The sequence below is a fragment of the Hemitrygon akajei genome, chromosome 8 (genome assembly GCF_048418815.1).
Source record: "Hemitrygon akajei chromosome 8, sHemAka1.3, whole genome shotgun sequence".
In the NCBI taxonomy this organism is placed as follows: Eukaryota; Metazoa; Chordata; class Chondrichthyes; order Myliobatiformes; family Dasyatidae; genus Hemitrygon; species Hemitrygon akajei.
In genome coordinates, this window is record NC_133131.1 from 179,428,489 (window position 1) to 179,449,000 (window position 20,512).

At 48.3% G+C, this 20,512-nt stretch overlaps 1 protein-coding gene across 13 annotated transcripts in view; it reads right to left on the minus strand.

The window, feature by feature from the left end:
* scrib (scribble planar cell polarity protein) overlaps positions 1–20,512 on the minus strand; it is a 346,569-nt gene that overhangs the window by 102,301 nt on the left and 223,756 nt on the right. For 11 of the 13 annotated variants that reach the window (XM_073055225.1, XM_073055218.1, XM_073055227.1 and 8 more), the window contains 5 exons: positions 17,489–17,605; positions 16,885–17,076; positions 10,466–10,585; positions 9,014–9,070; positions 4,272–4,325 (listed from right to left, as the gene is read on the minus strand). In XM_073055225.1, coding sequence (XP_072911326.1) covers positions 4,272–4,325; positions 9,014–9,070; positions 10,466–10,585; positions 16,885–17,076; positions 17,489–17,605 — 540 coding nt within the window. The remainder of the gene's footprint in view (positions 1–4,271; positions 4,326–9,013; positions 9,071–10,465; positions 10,586–16,884; positions 17,077–17,488; positions 17,606–20,512) is intronic. The other 2 variants (XM_073055217.1, XM_073055228.1) reach the window with 1 other exon arrangement.

Sequence of the window (20,512 nt, forward strand, 5' to 3'; positions counted from 1 at the left end):
GGCTAATGTTATCCCACTTTTTAAGATAGGAGGGAGGGAGAAAACAGAGAACTATCGTCCTGTCAGCCTAACATCAGTAATGGGGAAGATGCTAGAGTCCATTATTAAAGATGAAATAGTGGCATATCTAGATAGCAGTGATAGGATTGGGCCGAGCCAGCATGGATTTACCAAGGGCAAATCATGCTTGACTAATCTATTGGAGTTTTTCAAGGATGTAACCAGGAAGTTAGACAAGGAAGATCCAGTGGATTAAGTGGTACCTCGATTTTCAGAAGGCATTTGATAAGGTCCCACATGGGAGATTGGTGGGTAAAATCAGAGCTCATGGCATCGGGTGGAAGATATTGACATGGATAGAAAACTGGTTGGCATATAGAAAGCAAAGGGTAGCGGTGAATGGGTGTTTCTCGGAATGGCAGGTGGTGACTAGTGGGGTGCCACAGGGCTCGGTATTGGGACCACAGCTGTTTACGATTTACATCAACGATTTAGATGAAGGCATTGAGAATAACATCAACAAGTTTGCTGATGATACTAAGCTGGGTGGCAGTGTGACATGTGATGAGGATGTTAGGAGAATTCAGGGTGACTTGGATAGGCTGGGTGAGTGGGCAGATACTTGGCAGATGACGTTTAATGTGAATAAGTGTGAGGTTATCCACTTTGGGAGTAAGAACAGGAAGGCAGATTATTATCTGAAAGGTGTAGAGTAAGGTAAAGGAGAAATACAAAGAGATCTAGGAGTCCTTGTTCATCAGTCACTGAAGGTGAATGAGCAAGTGCAGCAGGCAGTGAAGAAGGCTAATGGAATGTTGGCCTTTATTACAAAGGGAATTGAGTACAAGAGCAAGGAAATCCTCTTGCATTTGTACAGGGCCCTGGTGAGACCACACCTGGAGTATTGTGTACAGTTTTGGTCTCCAGGGTTAAGGAAGGACATCTTGGCTGTAGAGGAAGTGCAACGTAGATTCACGAGGTTAATTCCTGGGATGTCAGGACTGTCTTATGCAGAGAGGTTAGAAAGACTGGGCTTGTACACGCTGCAATTAAGGAGATTGAGAGGGGATCTGATTGCAACATAAAAGATTATTAAGGGATTGGACAAGATAGAGGCAGGAAATATGTTCCAGATGCTGGGAGAGTCCAGTACCAGAGGGCATGGTTTGAGAATAAGGGGCAGGTCATTTAGGACAGAGTTAAGGAAAAACTTCTTCTCCCAGAGAGTTGTGGGGGTCTGGAATGCACTGCCTCAGAAGGCAGTGGAGGCCAATTCTCTGGATGCTTTCAAGAAGGAGCTAGATAGGTATCTTATGGATAGGGGAATCAAGGGATATGGGGACAAGGCAGGAACCGGGTATTGATAGTAGATGATCAGCCATGATCTCAGAATGGCGGTGCAGGCTCGAAGGGCCGAATGGTCTACTTCTGCACCTATTGTCTATTGTGACACACACCACCCCCTTCACTCCCCGTGACCCGCACCGTCCCCATCACTCCCCGTGACTAACACCATCCCTGTCACTCCCCCCGACCCACACACCTTCCACGGCACTCCTCCTGACACACCCCGTCCCCATCACTCCCCATGACCCACACCCCATCCCCCCTGTGACCCACACCGTCCCCGTCACTCCCCGTGACCCACACCCCGTCCACGTCACTCCCCGAGACCCACACCGTCCCCGTCACTCCCCGTAACCCACACCCCGTCCACGTCACTCCCCGAGACCCACACCGTCCCCGTCACTCCCCGAGACCCGCACCGTCCCCGTCACTCCCCGTGACCCGCACCGTCCCCGTCACTCCCCGTGACCCACACCCCGTCCACGTCACTCCCCGAGACCCGCACCGTCCCCGTCACTCCCCGAGACCCCCACCGTCCCCGTCACTCCCCGTGACCCGCACCGTCCCCGTCACTCCCCGTGACCCACACCCTGTCCCCCCCCGTGACACACACTGTCCATGTCACTCCCCGAGACCCGCACCGTCCCCATCACTCTCCGTGACCCACACCGTCCCCGTCCCTCCCCGTGACACACACCGTCCCCGTCCCTCCCCGTGACCCGCACCGTCCCCGTCACTCCCCATGACCCGCACTGTCCCTCCCCGTGACCCGCACCCCGTCCACGTCACTTCCCCGTGACACACACCGTCCCCATCCCTCCCCGTGACACACACCGTCCCCGTCACTCCCCGTGACACACACCGTCCCCGTCACTCCCCGTGACCCGCACCGTCCCCGTCACTCTCCGTCACCCACACCCTGTCCCCCCCCCGTGAACCGCACCGTCCCCGTCACTCCCCGTGACCCGCACCGTCCCTATCCCACCCCGTGACACGCACCGTCCACGTCACTCCCCATGACACACACCGTCCCCATCCCTCCCCGTGACCCGCACCGTCCCCATCACTCCCCGAGACCCGCACCGTCCCCATCACTCCCCGTGACACACACCGTCCCAGTCACTCCCCGTGACCCGCACCGTCCCCATCACTCCCCGTGACCCGCACCGTCCCCATCACTCCCCGTGACACACCCCGTCCCCATCACTCCCCGTGACACACACTGTCCGTTACTCCGCATGACCCACACCCCATCCCCCCCGTGACCCACACCGTCCCAGTCACTCCCCGTGACCCGCACCGTCCCCGTCACTCCCCGTGACTAACACCATCCCTGTCACTCCCCCGGACCCACACACCTTCCACGGCACTCCTCCTGACACACCCCGTCCCCATCACTCCCCGTGACACACACTGTCCGTTACTCCCCATGACCCACACCCCATCCCCCCCGTGACCCACACCGTCCCCATCACTCCCCGTGACCCGCACCGTCCCAGTCACTCCCCGTGACCCGCACCGTCCCCATCCCCCCCCGTGACCCACACCGTCCCCGTCACTCCCCGTGACACACACCGTCCCCGTCACTCCCCATGACCCGCACCGTCCCCATCCCTCCCCGTGACACACACCGTCCCTGTCACTCCCCGTGACCCGCACCGTCCCCATCCCTCCCCGTGACCCGCACCGTCCCCATCCCTCCCCGTGACACACACCGTCCACGTCACTCCCCATGACACACACCGTCCCCATCCCTCCCCGTGACCCGCACCGTCCCAGTCACTCCCCGTGACCCGCACCGTCCCCATCCCCCCCCGTGACCCACACCGTCCCCGTCACTCCCCGTGACACACACCGTCCCCGTCACTCCCCATGACCCGCACCGTCCCCATCCCTCCCCGTGACACACCCCGTCCACGTCACTCCCCGAGACCCGCACCGTCCCCTCATGACCCACACCGTCCCCATCACACCCCGTGACCCGCACCCCGTCCACATCACTCCCCGAGACCCACACCGTCCCCATCCCTCCCCGTGACACACACCGTCCCAGTCACTCCCCGTGACCCGCACCGTCCCAGTCACTCCCCGTGACCCGCACCGTCCCCATCCCCCCCCGTGACCCGCACCGTCCCCATCCCTCCCCGTGACACACACCGTCCCCATCCCTCCCCGTGACCCGCACCGTCCCCATCCCTCCCCGTGACCCACACACCGTCCCCGTCACTCCCCGAGACCCGCACCGTCCCCATCCCTCCCCGTGACCCGCACCGTCCCCATCCCTCCCCGTGACCCGCACCGTCCCCATCCCTCCCCGTGACCCGCACCGTCCCCATCCCTCCCCGTGACCCGCACCGTCCCCGTCACTCCCCGTGACCCGCACCGTCCCTGTCCCTCCCCGTGACCCGCACCGTCCCCGTCCCTCCCCGTGACCCACACCGTCCCCGTCACTCCCCGTGACCCACACCGTCCCCGTCACTCCCCGTGACCCGCACCGTCCCAGTCACTCCCCGTGACCCGCACCGTCCCCGTCACTCCCCGTGACACACACCGTCCCCGTCACTCCCCATGACCCGCACCGTCCCCATCCCTCCCCGTGACACACACCGTCCACGTCACTCCCCATGACCCGCACCGTCCCCATCCCTCCCCGTGACCCACACCCCGTCCACGTCACTCCCCGAGACCCGCACCGTCCCCCCATGACCCACACCGTCCCCATCACACCCCGTGACACACACCGTCCCCGTCACTCCCCGTGCCCTGCACCCCACCCCAGTCACTCCCCGTGACCCATACCGTCCTCATCACTTCCCGCGACACGCACCCCAGTAATATCACTCCCTGTGACCCACACCCTGGGCACGTCACTCTCCGTGACCCAGACCCGACCGAATGTGACTCCTTCACAGCAGCCACATTACCTCTTCCTCCTCCAACTTCCGCGTTGCCTCCTCTTGTTCCCTCCGCATTCTCTCCTTACAGACAGGGCAAGAGAAGAGGGATTTATTGATTCTATCTGCTGCAAGAATGCGCCACAAGAGCTGAGCAGCACCTGTTCAAGCCCAGAGAACGAGGGACGACTGAGTGCAGAGGGTGGGATTACACTGATCACGGATAGGGTGTGATTTCCCTGACTGCAGAAAGACCCCTGTGGCACAGCTGTAGGCTAAGTAATGTACACGAGGGTGTGAGCATACAGATTGTGGATAGAGTGATACATGGTTGTAGGCTGTGTTATGTTTACAGCAGGGTGAGATTGTACTGACGATTCATTAGGGAGATCACTGAGCTGTGTAATGAGAGTCGAGGGACAGTAACGATTCACTGGGGAAATCACTGAGCTCAGTACAATGAAAGTCGAGGGGCAGTGACGATTCACTGGGGAATCACTGAGCTGAGTACAATGAGAGTCGAGGGACAGTAACGATTCACTGGGGAGATCACTGAGCTGAGTACAATGAGAGTCGAGGGGCAGTGACGATTCACTGGGGAGATCACTGAGCTGAGTACAATGAGAGTCGAGGGGCAGTGACGATTCACTGGGGAGATCACTGAGCTCAGTACAATGAGAGTCGAGGGGCAGTGACGATTCACTGGGGGATCACTGAGCTGAGTACAATGAGAGTCGAGGGGCAGTGACGATTCACTGGGGAATCACTGAGCTGAGTACAATGAGAGTCGTGAGAACTCGCACCATTTGTGATTCTTGTCCATCTGTCATGGATAAAGTACATATTCAGTGGCCACTTTATTATGTACAGGAGTGGAAATGATGTGGTTTTCTGCTGCTGTTGCCCATCCACTGCAATATTTGATGTGATGTGCGTTCAGAGATGCTCTTCTGCACACCACTATTGTAAGAAGGCAACTACGGAAATGTAAACAGACGACATTTCTGGCTGAGATCCTTTCTCAGGACTGAGAAGGAAGGAAGGGGGGTAGGAGATGCCCGAATTAATATAGGTGGGGGAGGGGAAAGAAGCTAGCTGGAAGTTGATAGGTGAAGCGGGGAAAGGTGTGGGCTGGAGAAGAAAGAACCTGATACAAGGGAGAGTGGGCAGTGGGAGAAAGGGAAGAAGGGGAGACCCAGGGGAAAGTAACAGCAAGGTGAAAAGAAGTGGAAGGTCAGAGTCGGCAACAGAGTAAGGGTGGGAGTAATTTGTTCAGCAGAAGGACAAATGAATATTTGCACCATCAGTTTGGAGGGTAGCCGGACAGCATGTAAGGTGTTGCTCCTCCACCCTGAGGGTGGCCTTTTCTTGGCATGAGGAGGTCATGGATGGACACGTCGGAACGTGAATGGGAATGGGAATTAAAATGTTTTGACCACTGGGAAGTCCTGCTTGTGGGGGATGGTGTGGTGGGGCTCAACAAAGTGGCCCCCCCATTTTACGATGGGTCTCACCAATGCAGAGGCTGATGGGGGTAGTTACTGATAAGAGGGATTTCGTCAATATTACAGCCGTGGGAAGATGTGATGAGTGCAGATGTACAGGAAGTGAAAGAGATGTGAGTGAGTCCCTCCAAGCACTTATCCCTGCCCAAGTATTACCCCTGTCAATACAAATGCTCCCTCACCTCCATTCAGGGCTCAAAACAGTTAATTCCAGGTGAGGCAACAATTCACGAGGAATCGACTAAGGTTGTCTATTGTGCCCAGTGCTCCCGTTGCAAGCTTCTCTACATCGGTGAGCCCTTTTGTAAATTGAGGGAACACTGCATCATTTATTTACCTCCACACCTTCTTCACAAGTGGGTCTTCCTGATGGCCAAACATATTGGTTCCAAGTCCCATTCCCATTCTAACGTGTCGATCTGTGAGGGTATCCTCAGAGTAGAGGAAGAAGAAAGCCCTTAACTCCGAGTGGAGTCATCGGGATGCTGTCGTGACGTGTTTTTTTAAGCAGGCTTCATTTTTACGAGGCTGAGTTGCTAGCTCAACATTCAACCCAGCATGGATGGAAAGCGTGCAAGGGAGACGGCTGGATTCAAACTCGGGAGCCTTCGCTCCGAAATCAGACGCTGATGCCACTATGCCACCAGAATGGAGGAGCAACATCTTATATTCCATCTGAGTAGCCCCAACTTGATAGTACAAATATCAATTTCTCCTTCTGGTGAACAAATTTTACCCCCCCCCCCCATTCCCCACTCTGCCCTTTCACTTCTCACATGCCTCTTCCTTCCCCATGTGTCCCCTCTTCCTTCCCTTTCTCCTATGTCCACACTTCTCTCCTATCAGATCCTTTCTTCTCCAACCCTTGACCTTTCCCACCCACCTGGCCTCACCTATCACCTTCCAGCCAGTCTCTTTCCCCTTCCCCCTCCTTTTTCAGTCTGACATCTTCTCCCTTCCTTCTCATTCCTGAAGAAATGTCAACTATTTACTCTTTTCCATGGATGCTGCCTTGCCTGCTGAGTTCCTCCAGCATTTTGCATTGCTTTGGATTTCCAGCATCTGCAGGATTTCTTGTGTTGGTGATTCTCCTTTTATCTCTCTCATTAATGAAGCATTTTCACCCATCGAACTGCCATCCACTGGATGCTTGTTTTTTGATCTATTCTTTGTAATCTCTGGAAATTATCGTGTGGGAAAATCCCAAGAGATCAGCATTTTCTGTGATACTGAAGCCACCCCACCTAGCACCAACAATCACTCCATGAATAAAGTCTCTCAGATCACATTTCTTCCCCATTCTGATGTTTGGTCTGAACAACAACTGAACCTCTTGACCATGTCTACATGCACTGGGTTGCTGCCACATGATTGGCTGATTAGATATTTGCATTATCATGTAGATGTACAGATGTACCTAATAAAGTGGCCACTGAGCGTATTTTAAAATTTAAAAAAAATCTCTACTTTATTAAATCCAAGAGAAATTACTTGCAGAGACTGAAATTGCCTGCTGTGCTTGCACCATGAACTGTTTCTGTATGTACCGAGCCCTGTGTGCTACAACTGGGTGGAGCCTGTGCCGGTGTAAGGGGAGGGTGAGGGTAGATTCCACGATCCTGTGGTTGGTGCCGGGGTGGGGGTGGGGGGGGGGGAGGAGGGAGTGGAACAGGTGTTGAACTGGTGGGATTAAGTCTGGCCCTTTGCTGCTGCCCCTATTTATGTGAAACTGTCGGGAGATTGCTACCCGCATTACCTCCTCTGTTAGCCAGACACAGTGGCAGCAGCTGCTAGCTCCCAACAGACACATTCCCACATTTCGAACGGGCCCAAATTATTCAGGCACGTGCAGTTTTGACTTTGAGGAATGAAACAGCTGCAAATACAGTGCTTCAGACAGGATGGCACACAGACAGAGTCTAAAAGCAGGAGGAATGGAGCTGGTGGTAATGGGCCAAAGGACCTGCTCCGTGTCCCCACTGTCTAAGGTACTAACGGAAATAAGATGATAAGACACAGGAGCAGAATTAGGCCATTCAGCCCATTGATTCTGCTCTGCCTTTCTATCATGGCTGATTTGTTATCCCTTTCAAAAGTGCTCCTGCCTCCTCCCTGTAACCTTTGACAGCCTGACTAATCAAGAACCTCTGAGCCTCTGCTTTAAATATACTCGATGACGGCCTCCACGGCCACCAGTGGCAAAGAATTCCACAGATTCACCACCCTCTGGCGAAAGGAATTCTGTCTCAACTCTATCTTAAGGGAATGTCCTTGTTCTCAGAAACTGTGGGCCCTGGTCCTAGACTCCCCCACTAAGGGAAACAGTCTCTCCATCTACACTAGACATAACTGGACTGGAACAGGGAACACCACAGTACCATACAGGCCCTTCGACACAAAATGTCACACTGACCTTTGTTTAGAAAGAGCCAAAGAGATGTACCAGGGTAATGCCTGGACTTGGACCCAAGTTACAGATTACCTGGACAAGGATATATATTCCCTGGAATGGAGATTGAGGGCTGACCCGACGGAGATACATAACATCATGAGGGGCATATACAAATATATAATATCAGCTAAGTTTATTCCCAGGGAGGGGCACTAAAAACAAGGGGGAATATGTTCAAGATCAGAGGTGAGAGATTTAAAAAGGGCATTGGTGCAGCTTTTTGATGCGGAGGGCGGGGCGTATTTTGAATGATACAGTGGTTGAGGTGCACGTATGAACAACATGTTAAAGCACTATGTATGTAAGTACGTGGATTGGAGAGGCTTAGAGGGCAAGTGCAGGCAGATGGGGCAAGCTCACTGGACAACACAGTCGGTACAGAGCTGCTGGGTTGAATGGCCTGTATCAGTGCTGTACGGTAATCGCTCATTCTAGTCCACAGCATGGACTTGGAAAGAAATTAAGGGGAGCATTAGATCCAAGCACATGACCAAAGTCAGAAGAAGTTGAGGTTTAGAATCAGCAAAGTAGGGGGAAGGAACTGATTATAACAATACAGCACAGGAGCAGGCCTTTCAGCCCATCACGTCTGTGCTAAATACAGTGTGAAATGGAACTAATCCCTTCTACCTGCATATACCTGTGTAGGGAAAGACTGGACGTACTGACCTCAGATAGAGGGTCAGCTACAATGATACCGAAAGGCAGACCAGGCTTGTGGGGCCGAGCGGCCTCAGCCAGCTCCAGTCCTGACTAACTGACCAGTCGCCCTTCAGAGTCTGGAGGAAAGAGTACAGTTCAATCAAACCTCTCACCACTTTCTCCAGCTCCTCTTGTTCCCAGAGTGATGACTCCCGGACCATTTCAATCTCCTAGAATGAAACAAGAGGCATGTGTGAGCTGAGTCACACAGTGAGGGGAGATGGACAGAGCGAGCGGGGAGGCTAGTTAGGGTAAAGAGACGCATGTGACTGGTACGGGGCAGTGAGGTAAGAGTGACACAAGGAGAGCGAGAGAGAGGGGGGTTGCAAGTGTGGGTATTGTGGCTCACGTGAGTGGTATCGGGACAGTGAGACACGACAGAGTAGGATAGTGAGGGAAAGCAGGGTGATCAGTGGCATCAGACAAGTGAGATGGGAGAGGGATCAGGATAGTGAGAGAGAACGGGGAGGCGAGTGTTGGTAAAAAGACTTGTTTAAGTGGTATCAGGGCAGTGAGACAAGAGAGAGACCACAATAATGAGAGAGAGAGTTTGGCAAGTGTTGGTAAAGTGACATGTGAGCTGTATCGAAACAGTGAAATGGGAAGAGAGACCAGGATAGTGAGTGAGAGCAGAGTAGCGATGAGAAAGGTAGACAGGGAGAATGGGGAGGCACGTGGTTAAGAGGCCTAAGTAAGTATACCGGGGCGGTGAGCTGAACATGGACCAGGATGGCAAGGAGGGTAGGGAGGCAGGTGTGGGTAAAGAAGCATGTGTGAGTGCTATCGGAACAGTGAATTCGGAAGAGGGATCAAAAAAGTGAAGGAAAACAGGATGGTGAATGTGGGTGAAGACAAGAGGGTAAAAAGAGATGACAGGGCTCAGGGGAGGAGGTGTAATAAGGATATTTAGTATTACTGCTTGTTATGTTGCTGGCATTTAGGGCAGCAAGGTAGGATATATGGAGTGAAAGAAATGCAGTTCAGGAGCTGAGAGGTAATGTTGCAGCTCTATAAAACCCTAGTTAGACCACACCTGGAATATCGTGTTCAGTTCTGGTCGCCTCATTTAAGGAAGGATGTGGAAGCTTTAGAGAGGGTGCAGTGATTTATTGGGATGTTGCTTGGACTAGAGGACAAGTCTTATGAAGTTAGATTGAGTGACCCAAGGCTTTCCTCTTTGGGGTGAAGGAGGATGAGAGGTGAATTGATAGAGGCATACAAGATAAGAGACGTAGATCGAGTGGACAACCAGAGACCTTCTTCCCAGGCGCAAATGGTTAATATGATGGACATAATTTTAAGGTCATTGGAGTAAAGTACGAGGGGATGTCAGAGGTAAGCTTTTTCACACGGAGACTGATGGGTGTGTGGAATGTGCTGCCAGGGTGGGGTGGTAGACACTAGGAACATTTAAGAGACTCTTAGATAGGCAGATGGATGATAGAAAACTGAAGGGATGGGTTAGATTAATCTTTGAGTAGGATGAAGAGCCTGTATTGCGCTGTGATATTCTATGTTGTCTCTTGAACACCCATAAATGAGCGGCAGCTGCAGTGACCTCTTACCTTCTGCAGAATATCCACTTCTTCAGGGCTCATATCCCGATCGATGGATGAGATGCTCTCCATACTGTTCTTTCGACCCATCCCAGAGGCAAAGGGGTTCACAATGACGCCAGGGGATGACTGCAAGACAATTTGAGTAGAAGTGAATGTTGTTGCTATTACTAAGGAGAAGGTGCTTGGGAAGCTGTAAACTCTGAATGTAGGTAAGTCACCCGGACCAGATGGACTACACCCCAATGTTCTAAAAGAGGTAGCTGAAGAGACTGCAGAGGCATTAGTCTGATCTTTCAAGAACCACTAGATTCTGAAATGGTTCGAAAGTACTGGAATATTGCAAATGTCACTCGACTCTTAAAGGAGGAGAGGGAGGCAGAAGGAAGGAAATTATAACCTCAGTGGTTGAGAAGATGTTGGAATCCATTATTAAGGATGAGGTTTCGGAGTACTTGAAGACACATGATAAAATAGCCAGAAGTCAGCACAGTTTCCTTAAGGGGATATCTTGCTGGACAAATCTGTTGGAATTCTTTGAGAAAATAAAAGGCAGGATAAGACAAAGGAAAATCAGCACCTGTTCCTTAATGGATTTTCAGATGACGTTTGACAAGGTGTCACAAATGAGGCTGTTTAACAAGATAAGTGGTCATGATAGTACAGGAAAGATACAAGCATGGTCTGAAGATTGGTTAACTGCAAAGAGGCAGGCTGGGAATAGTAGTCCTTTTCTGTTGGGCTGCCAGTGACTCCACAGGGGTCAGTGTTGGTAGCATTTCTTTTCACATTATACATCAATGATTTTGATGAAAGAATTCACGGCTTTGTAGCCAAGCTTGTGAATGATGCAAAGATATGAGAATGGGCAAAACAGTAGCAGATGGAATACAGTCCAGGAAAGTGTATGGTCACGCACTTTGGTAGAAAAAATAAAAGAACAGACTATTGTCTAAATAGGAGAGAATTCAAAAATCAGAGGTGTAAAGGGATTTGTGAGTCCTTGTGCAGGATTTCCTCATGGTTAACTTGCAGGTTGAGACAGTGGTAAGGAAAGCATATATAATGTACTGTTAAAGCTTTATAAGGCACTCGTGAGGCCTCACATGGAGTATTATGAGCAATTTGAGCCCCTTATCTAAGAAAGGAAGTGCTGACGTTGGAGAGGGTTCAAAGGAGATTCACTAAAATGATTCTGGGATTGAAAGGCTTGTCATATAAGGAGCCTGTACTCATTGGAATGCCAAAGAATGACGGACGATCTCATTGAAACTCAGCGAATGTTGAAAGACATCGATAGAGTGAATGTGGAGAGGATGTTTCCTATGATGAGGGAGTATAAGACCAAGGATATAGCCTCAAAATAGGGGGATGTCCATTTCGAATGGAATTGACGAGGAACTTCTTCAACCAGAGTGGTAAATCTGTGAAATTCTTTGTCACAGGCAGCTGTGGAGGCCAAGTCATTGGGTATATTTAAAGTGGACGTTGATAGGGTCTTCATTCGTCAGGGCATCACAGATTACAGGGAAAAGGCAGGAAAATGATGAGAGGTATAAAAAAATCAGCCATAATGGAATGGCTCGATGGGCCAAATGCCCTAATTCTACTCCAGTTTTATGGTCTTATGGTTTATGTCGTGTGGGGAAAGCGGAAGCCACAGGGTCAATTGACCTGTTGGCTGCCTGTGCTTCAATAGGTACAAGGGTCAAAGTCAGCCTGACCCTGTATGGGCAAAAGAGAAAACTCCTCACAGTGGGGAACTTTCTTTCTTTCTCAATCTTTTTTATTAAGTTTCGAGCAGATAAACATAACAATGTTAATGATACAGAGATTAACATTAATAACGGTTAACGTATACAGAAACAGACTCCGAATAACATGTGTAATCTAAGCCTCCCAATCTCTTAGTAACTAAACATGAAAAAGATTTTTTTTTAAATTTTAGAGAAAAAAAATCCCCTAAACTAAAAAAAAAACAAAACAAAAGCTGGGCTGTCATGTTTCATCAGTTAAAATCATTATTTGTCATTAACTCCGCTCCTCTATACACGAACAAAAAGTTACTGAGAAGGATTCGGAAAAGGTCAGCTTACATCATATGAAAATGTTGAATAAATGACCTCCAAGTTTCTTCAAATTTAACAGAAGGGTCGATAGTGCCACTCCTAATTTTTTCTAAGTTTAAACATGTTATAGTTTGGGAAAACCATTGAAATGTAGTAGGGGGATTAGAATCTTTCCATTTAAATAAAATGGATCTTCTGGCTATTAATGTAACAAATGCAATCAAATGGTAAGCTGAAGGGGATAATTAACTACAGACCATCACTGGTAATCCAAAAGTTGCAGTAATAGGATGAGGTTGTAAAGCAATACGCAAAACTACTGAAATAATATCAAAAATGTCTTTCCAATATTTTTCCAAAAGAGGACAAGTCCAGAACATATGTATCAAGGAAGCTACCTCAGAATTACATCTGTCACAGACAGGATTTAATTGGCAATAAAAATGAGCTAACTTATCCTTGGACATATGGGCCCTATGAGCCACCTTAAATTGTATCAAAGCGTGTCTAGCACACATTGAAGAAATGTTAACTAGCTGGAGAATTTTCTCCCATTTCTCAATAGGTGAAGATACCTGAAGTTCTCTTTCCCATTCATTCTTAATTTTATCAGATGTACCTAGACATATTTTCGTAACAGATCATAAACAATTGCTATTAAACTCTTCTGATAGGGGTTTAAACCTAAAAAAATTTATTTGATTTCAGTTTGATGTGATATTGGAAAAGTAGGTAAAATAACATTCAAAAAGTTTATAATCTGTAAATATCTGAAAAAATGTGATCTAGGCAAATTATATTTATTAGACAACTGTTCGAAAGACATGAGACAGTTATACATGAATAAGTCACGAAAATATGTTATTCCCTTCGTTTTCCATAAAAGAAAAGCTTGATCAATTCTGAATGGTTGAAAGAAAAAATTAGATATAATAGGACTTAATAGGATAAATTTATTCAATCCAAAAAATTTACGAAATTGAAACCATATTCATATTGATGTTTAGTTATTGGATTAGTCATTTGTTTATTCAGTTTAGTAAGTACAAAGGGAAGCGAGGCCCCTAAAATAGAAGCCAATGAAAACCCCTGTACAGACTCACACTTGAGGTTCACCCATCGTGGACATTGAATTTCATCTAGATCTTGTGTCCAGAATGTTAAATATCAAATATTAATTGCCCAATAATAGAATCTTAAGTTCGGCACTGCCAAACCGCCATCCTTTTTTTGATTTGTATTTAAGTATTTCTTGCTTAACCTAGGATTTTTATTTTGCCATATATATGAAGAAATTTCAGAATCAATAACAACAAAAAAGGATTTAGAAATGAAAATTGGTACCACCTGAAATAGATACAGAAATTTAGGTAAAATGGTAGTCTTAATAGCATTAATTCTACCAATCAATGATAAGGACAATGGGGACCATTTAATAAGCAGTTGTTTAACATGATCAATTAAGGGTAAAAAGTTAACTTTAAATAGATCCTTATGCTTCTTAGTAATTTTAACACCCAAATAAGTAATCAGTAACCAGTCTGAATGGTGATTGTCTATAGATTGGGACTTGCATATTTAATGGGAAAAGCTCACTCTTATTAAGATTCAATTTATAACCAGAAAAACTACTAAATTGAGCAAATAGTGATATTACTGCAGGGATGGATTTCTCTGGGTTAGAGATGAATAGTAACAGGTCATCTGCGTATTATGATACCTTATGCATCCCATTCCCATGAATAATGCCAAATATACTGGGTGAATCACGAAGAGCGATTGCCAAGGGCTCCAAGGCAATATCACATAGTAAAGGACTTAAGGACAGCCCTGTCTGGTACCTCGAAAAAGCCTGAAAAATTGGGGATTTCTGATTATTGATTAGTAAAGAAGCCAAAGGTGTATGATATATCAATTCAATCCAAGATATGAATTTTGGACTAAAATTAAATTTCTCAAGCGTGTTAAATAAATATTCCCATTCATCCCTATCAAACACCTTCTCGGCATCAAACAAAATAACACATTCTGGAGTTTTAGATGAAAAAGTATATACAACATTCATTAACCTCCTAACATTTAAATAAGAATAACGATTTTTAATAAATCCTCTCTGGTCGTCTGAGACAATGTTCAGCACGGACTAGAAGGGCCGAGATGGCCTGATTCCGTGCTGTAATTGTTATATGGTTCTAATTTGTGGCAAAACATTTTCCAATCTAATTGCCAATATTTTAGAAAAGATTTTGGAGTCTACATTCAACAAGGATATACGTCAATATGATGCACATTCAGTGGGGTCTTTATCTTTTTTAGGAAATAAAGAAATAGATGCTTCATAAAAGGATTGTGGTAATTTACCTACAAATAAGACATCCTTAAAGATTCTACATAACCATGGAGAAAGTAGGCCTGAAAAAGATTTTTAAAATTCTACTGTATACCCATCCAAACCAGGTTCTTTACCAGAATTCATCGAAGAAATTGCTTTCTTTATTTCTTCTTCCGTGAAGGGTGCATCTAATGCTAAATGGTATATTAAGTGGTAATTTCAGAATATTCAACTTCCTTAAAAATTCATGCATTATGGTAGAATCATCAGGAAATTCTGATTGGTATAAAGAGGTATAGAATTCTTGAAAAGATTTATTAATTTCATCATGGTCAGCTGTCAAATACCATCCCTTTTACGAACTTTAATAATCTTACGATTAGCTGAAGCAACTTTCAAGTGGTTGGCCAGTAATTTACCTGATTTATCACCATGTATATAAAATTGACTCTCAGCTTTCAAAAACTGATTTTCAATTGGGGATGTTAATAACAAACTGTGCTGCAGCTGAAGTTCAACTCTCTTTTTATAAAGCTCCAGATTAGGAGCAACAGAATTTTTTAAATCAATTTCTTTAATCTTATTGTATTTACGTATTTCATTATTCAATGTACGTATTTCATTATTAATTCATTTTTGCAATCCAGCAGAATATTAATAATTTGCCCACGAATCTGTACTTTAAAAGTGTCCCATAATATCCCACTCAAAATTTCTTCCATAATGTTTGTTGAAAATAAAGTGGGGAACTTTGACTAACAGAGGAGAGTGAAGATTTTCAAGGGACAGAGGCAATGGCACCTGATGGGTACAGGGGGATATCAGTCAGTCCGGGGATGTTCAAACTGTGTAATGTATGTTGCTGGTGGCAGTGGGGTGCAGCAGGGGATCACCGGGGTGCTTGATTTACTTTAATGTTATTTTGAGATACCACACGGAACCAGCCCGTCAAGCTGCACTGCCCAGCAACCCACTGATTTAACCCAAGCCAATTTACAATGACCAATTAATCTACTAACTGGTACGTCTTTGGGTTATGTGAAGAAACCTACTCAAACAGTGGAAGGAGCATACAGACTTGCTTGCTGAGTACAGCAGAATTGAACTCCAGACTCTGAGGATCCAGGCTGTCACAGCATTGTGCTAACCACTACCCTATCGTGGCACCTGAGTGGCCAGGACTTCAGATTGTAGCTGTTTGGAGAGCCTGGACAGGCTGGGGCTTTTCCCTGATGGAAAGAGTACTGAGAGGTGACTTGCTCGAGTTTAATAACATTATAGAGGCATTCATAGAGTGGACAGTTACAGATCTGTCCAAAAGGTAGAGGAGCCTAAAACTGGAGGTCAGAGGTTTAAGGTGAAAAGAGAGAGCTTTAAAAGGGATCTGAGAGGCAACTTTTCCACAGAGTGGTGTGTACATGGAATGAGTAGACTAAAGAGTGGTGGAAATGCAGGCAGGTAGGTGGACAAGGAAGGCGATAAAAGGACATGAGCAAATGAAGCCAAATACGACCCATGTAGAGAGGCACGAGGGTCTGCATGGACAGACGGGCTAAAAGGCCGAATTCTGTGCTGCACAGGGCTGTCTCTCTCAGACTGCCACTCAATAACACACAATCTCAGCATCCGCCCCAAACACACACAAACCTCCAAACCACTCTCCGTAACCCTCTACAATCCCATCAGTCCCAACACTCATCCTGCCTCCTAACCACTCCCTGTAACCCTCGACTATGCCATCAGTCCCAACACTCACTCCCGTCTCCTAACCACTCCCCATAACCCTCGACTATGCCATCAGTCCCAACACTCACCCCCATTTCCTAACCACTCCCTGTAACCCTCGACTATCCCTTCAGTCCCAACACTCACTCCCGTCTCCTAACCACTCCCCATAACCCTCGACTATTCCATCAGTCCCAACACTCACCCCTCAGCCCTGTCCACAAGCCTAAGACCGCCACCACTCTCCCATACGCTCCAGCACTCATCCAAGACTCCCCTCGCACCTCCGCGTTGCCCTTTACCTCAGTGAGAGTGGGGGCCGTGCTGGGGTCAAAGCCGTCACACACGAGGACAGTGAGGGTGTCGCCTACGCCCCTTAGGATGCGGACGGCCTCGCTGTGGGTGGTGCCCAGGAGGCTCTGGTTGTTCACTTCCAGAATGCGCAGCCCTGGCCGCAGTCTCCCGTCACGGCCTGCTGCTCCACTCACGCTCACCTGTGGCATCACGGATAGACAGGGTTAGGGACAGGGTTGGGGAAACCGCCAGTGTTGGGATCAGCGTCGCAGTCAGGGGAAGGCCAGCTCTAGAGAAGCAGTCAGGGAAACAGTCAGCATGGGGTCAGCACAAGTGCAAGGGTTAGGACAAGGGTCAGATTCAGGGGCGGGTTCAGGGCAATGGTCAGCACTGGGGTCAAGGCAAGGGTCAGAACAAAGGTATGAGGGGAGGGGAGGGCAGAGGGAGCAGGCAGTGGGAGGGAGGCAGAAGTGTAGGAGAGGAGAGGTGGTGGTAGGGCTGGAGGTGAGACAATCCCCTGGGCCCCCAAACACCACCCCACCCCACAGATCCCAGGTCCAGTGCCGACGGTTGTCGACACTAGTACCCCGATACCCCATACCTTGTACATACCTTGGAAATGAAGATACCCTCATCAGTGGGATCGAACGGATTGCCAGGGTGTCCTTTTGCTCCCCCTCGCACACTGATTCCCAGCTTCTCCCCTGGGAGTTTCTCAATCCGGATCTCCTGCGAATCAGAGTCAGTACTGACACCATCAGGACCGCTTCCCCCTGCAGTGTGACACAGAAGACGGCCTGTACCCCCACCCCTACAATTACATCCATCAGGGCCGCTTCCCCCTGAAGTGTGACACAGAAGACGGCCTGTACCCCCACCCCTACAATTACATCCATCAGGGCCGCTTCCCCCTGCAGTGTGACACAGAAGACGGCCTGTACCCCCACCCCTACAATTACATCCATCAGGGCCGCTTCCCCCTGCAGTCTGACACAGGAGACGGCCTGTACCCCCACCCCTACAATTACATCCATCAGGGCCGCTTCCCCCTGCAGTGTGACACAGAAGACGGCCTGTACCCCCACCCCTACAATTACATCCATCAGGGCCGCTTCCCCCTGCAGTCTGACACAGGAGACAGCCTGTACCCCCACCCCTACAATTACATCCATCAGGGCCGCTTCCCCCTGCAGTGTGACACAGAAGACAGCCTGTACCCCCACCCCTACAATTACATCCATCAGGGCCGCCTCCCCCTGCAGTGTGACACAGAAGACGGCCTGTACCCCCACCCCTACAATTACATCCATCAGGGCCGCTTACCCCTGCAGTCTGACACAGGAGACGGCCTGTACCCTCACCCCTACAATTACATCCATCAGGGCCGCTTCCCCCTGCAGTGTGACACAGGAGACGGCCTGTACCCCCACCCTACACCTGCATGAACCCCCACACACAGCATCAGCATCGCCTCTTCACAGAGCCGAACCTGTGACAACCCATTCCACACCAACTCTCTGCTCCTGGTTACCGATCCCACTCAGTGACCCAATCCTTCTCCCCACCATCCACACACACACACACAGAACGTACTGTCCCCTCAGTGCTTATCCCCACATACACCATGCCTCTCCACCCACAGCTTGTCCCTCCTACCAGCCTCGTAAACCACAGCTTGTGCAGCACCACCACTGCCTCAGAGTCCACAGGTGTGACTTTCCAGCCTGTCCACTTTATGCCCATAGCCACAAGGAAGTGCAGCTAGTTGTGGACTCCGCTCAGCACATCACAGATAGCAGCCTTCCTTCCATGGGCTCTGTCTACACTCTCAAAGTTCAAAGTAAATTTATTATCAAAGTACGGGTATGTCACTATAAACAACCCCAAGGTTCATTTTCTTGTGGGCATGCTCACTAAATCCAAGAAAGACAATAGAATCAGTGAAAAACCGCACCCAACAGGACAGAGAAACTATCTTCAAAAGGCAATGGACTGTGTTGACACAAAATACATAATGGTGACATTGTGGCCATTACAGAGACCTGGATGCATCAGAAGCAGGAATGGTTTCTGAGAGTGCCAGGTTTTAGATGTTTCAAAAACAGAGAGGAAGGCAAAAAAAGGTGGGGGTGTAGTATTGCTAATTAGAGATAGTGTCATGGCTGCAGAAAAGGAGGAAGTCATGGGGAGATCGTCTATTGAGTCAGTGTGGGTGGAAGTCAGAAAGAGGAAAGGGGCAATTACTCTACTGGGTGTTGTTTTTATAGACCCCCCCACAGTAACGGGGATACTGAGGAGCAGATTGGGAGGGAGATTCTGGAAGGGTGCAATAATAATAGGGTAGTTGTGATGGGAGATTTTAACTTCCCTAATATTGATTAGCATCTTCTTAGCACAAGGGGATTAGATGGGGTGCAGTTTGTTAGGTGTGTTCAGCAAGGTTTCCTGATGCAACATGTAAATAAGCCTACAAGAGGAGAGGCTGTACTTGATCTGGTATTGGGAAATGAACCTGGTCAGGTGTCAGATCTCTCAGTGGGAGAGTATTTTGGAGGTAGTGACCACAACTCTATCTACCTCATTATAGTGCTGGAGAGGAATAGGAGCAGACAATCTGGGAAAACATTAAATGGGGGTAGGGGGAAATATGATGCTATTAGGCAGGACCTTGGGAACATAAATTGGGAGCAGATGTTCTCAGGGAAATGCATAGCAGAAATATGGCATATGATCAGGGAACATTTGCATGGAGTTTTGCATAGGCATGTTCCATTAAGGCAGGGTAAGGATAGTAGAGTTAAAGAACCATGGTGTACAAAGGATGTAGAAAACCTAGTTAAGAAGAAAAGAAAAGCTTACGAAAGGTTCAAGAAACTAAGTAATGTTTGAGCTCTAGAAAATTACAAGGTTGCTAAGGAGGAGCTTAACAATGAAATTAGCAGATCCAGAAGGGGCCATGAGAAGGCCTTGGTGGGCAGGATTAAGGAAACCCCAAGCATTCTACAAGTATGTGAAAGACAAGAGGATGAGTTCCGTGAGAATGGGACCAATCAGGTGTGATAGTGGAAACTTGTACATGGAGTTGGAGGAGAAAGTGGAGTTACTTAATGAATATTTTGCTTCAGTTTTCACCAGAGAACAAACATTGGCAATTGTGGGGATGCCCTACAGTGGATTGGAACAGTTGAGCTTATAGACATTAAGAAAGAGGGTGTGCTGGAGCTTTTGAAAAGCATTAAATTATATAAGTCACCGGGACTGGATGAGACATACCCCAGGCTATTGTGGGAAATGAGGGAGGAGGTTGCTGAGCCTCTTGTGATGACCTTTGTGTCATCAACAGGGACGGGAGAAGTACCGGGGGATTGGAGGGTTGCAAATGTATTTCCATTGATCGCGAAAGGGAGCAGGGATAGCCCAGGAAATTATAGACCAGTGAGTCTGACTTCAGTGGTGGGCAAATTGTTGGAGAAGATACTGAGAGGCAGGACTTATGAGCATTTGGACAGAATTAATCTGATTAGGGATAGTCAGCATTGCTTTGTCAAGGGCAGGTCATGGCTTACGAGCCTGATTGAATTCTTTGAGGATGTAACAAAACACATTGATGAAGGTAGAGCAGTGGATGTAGTGTAT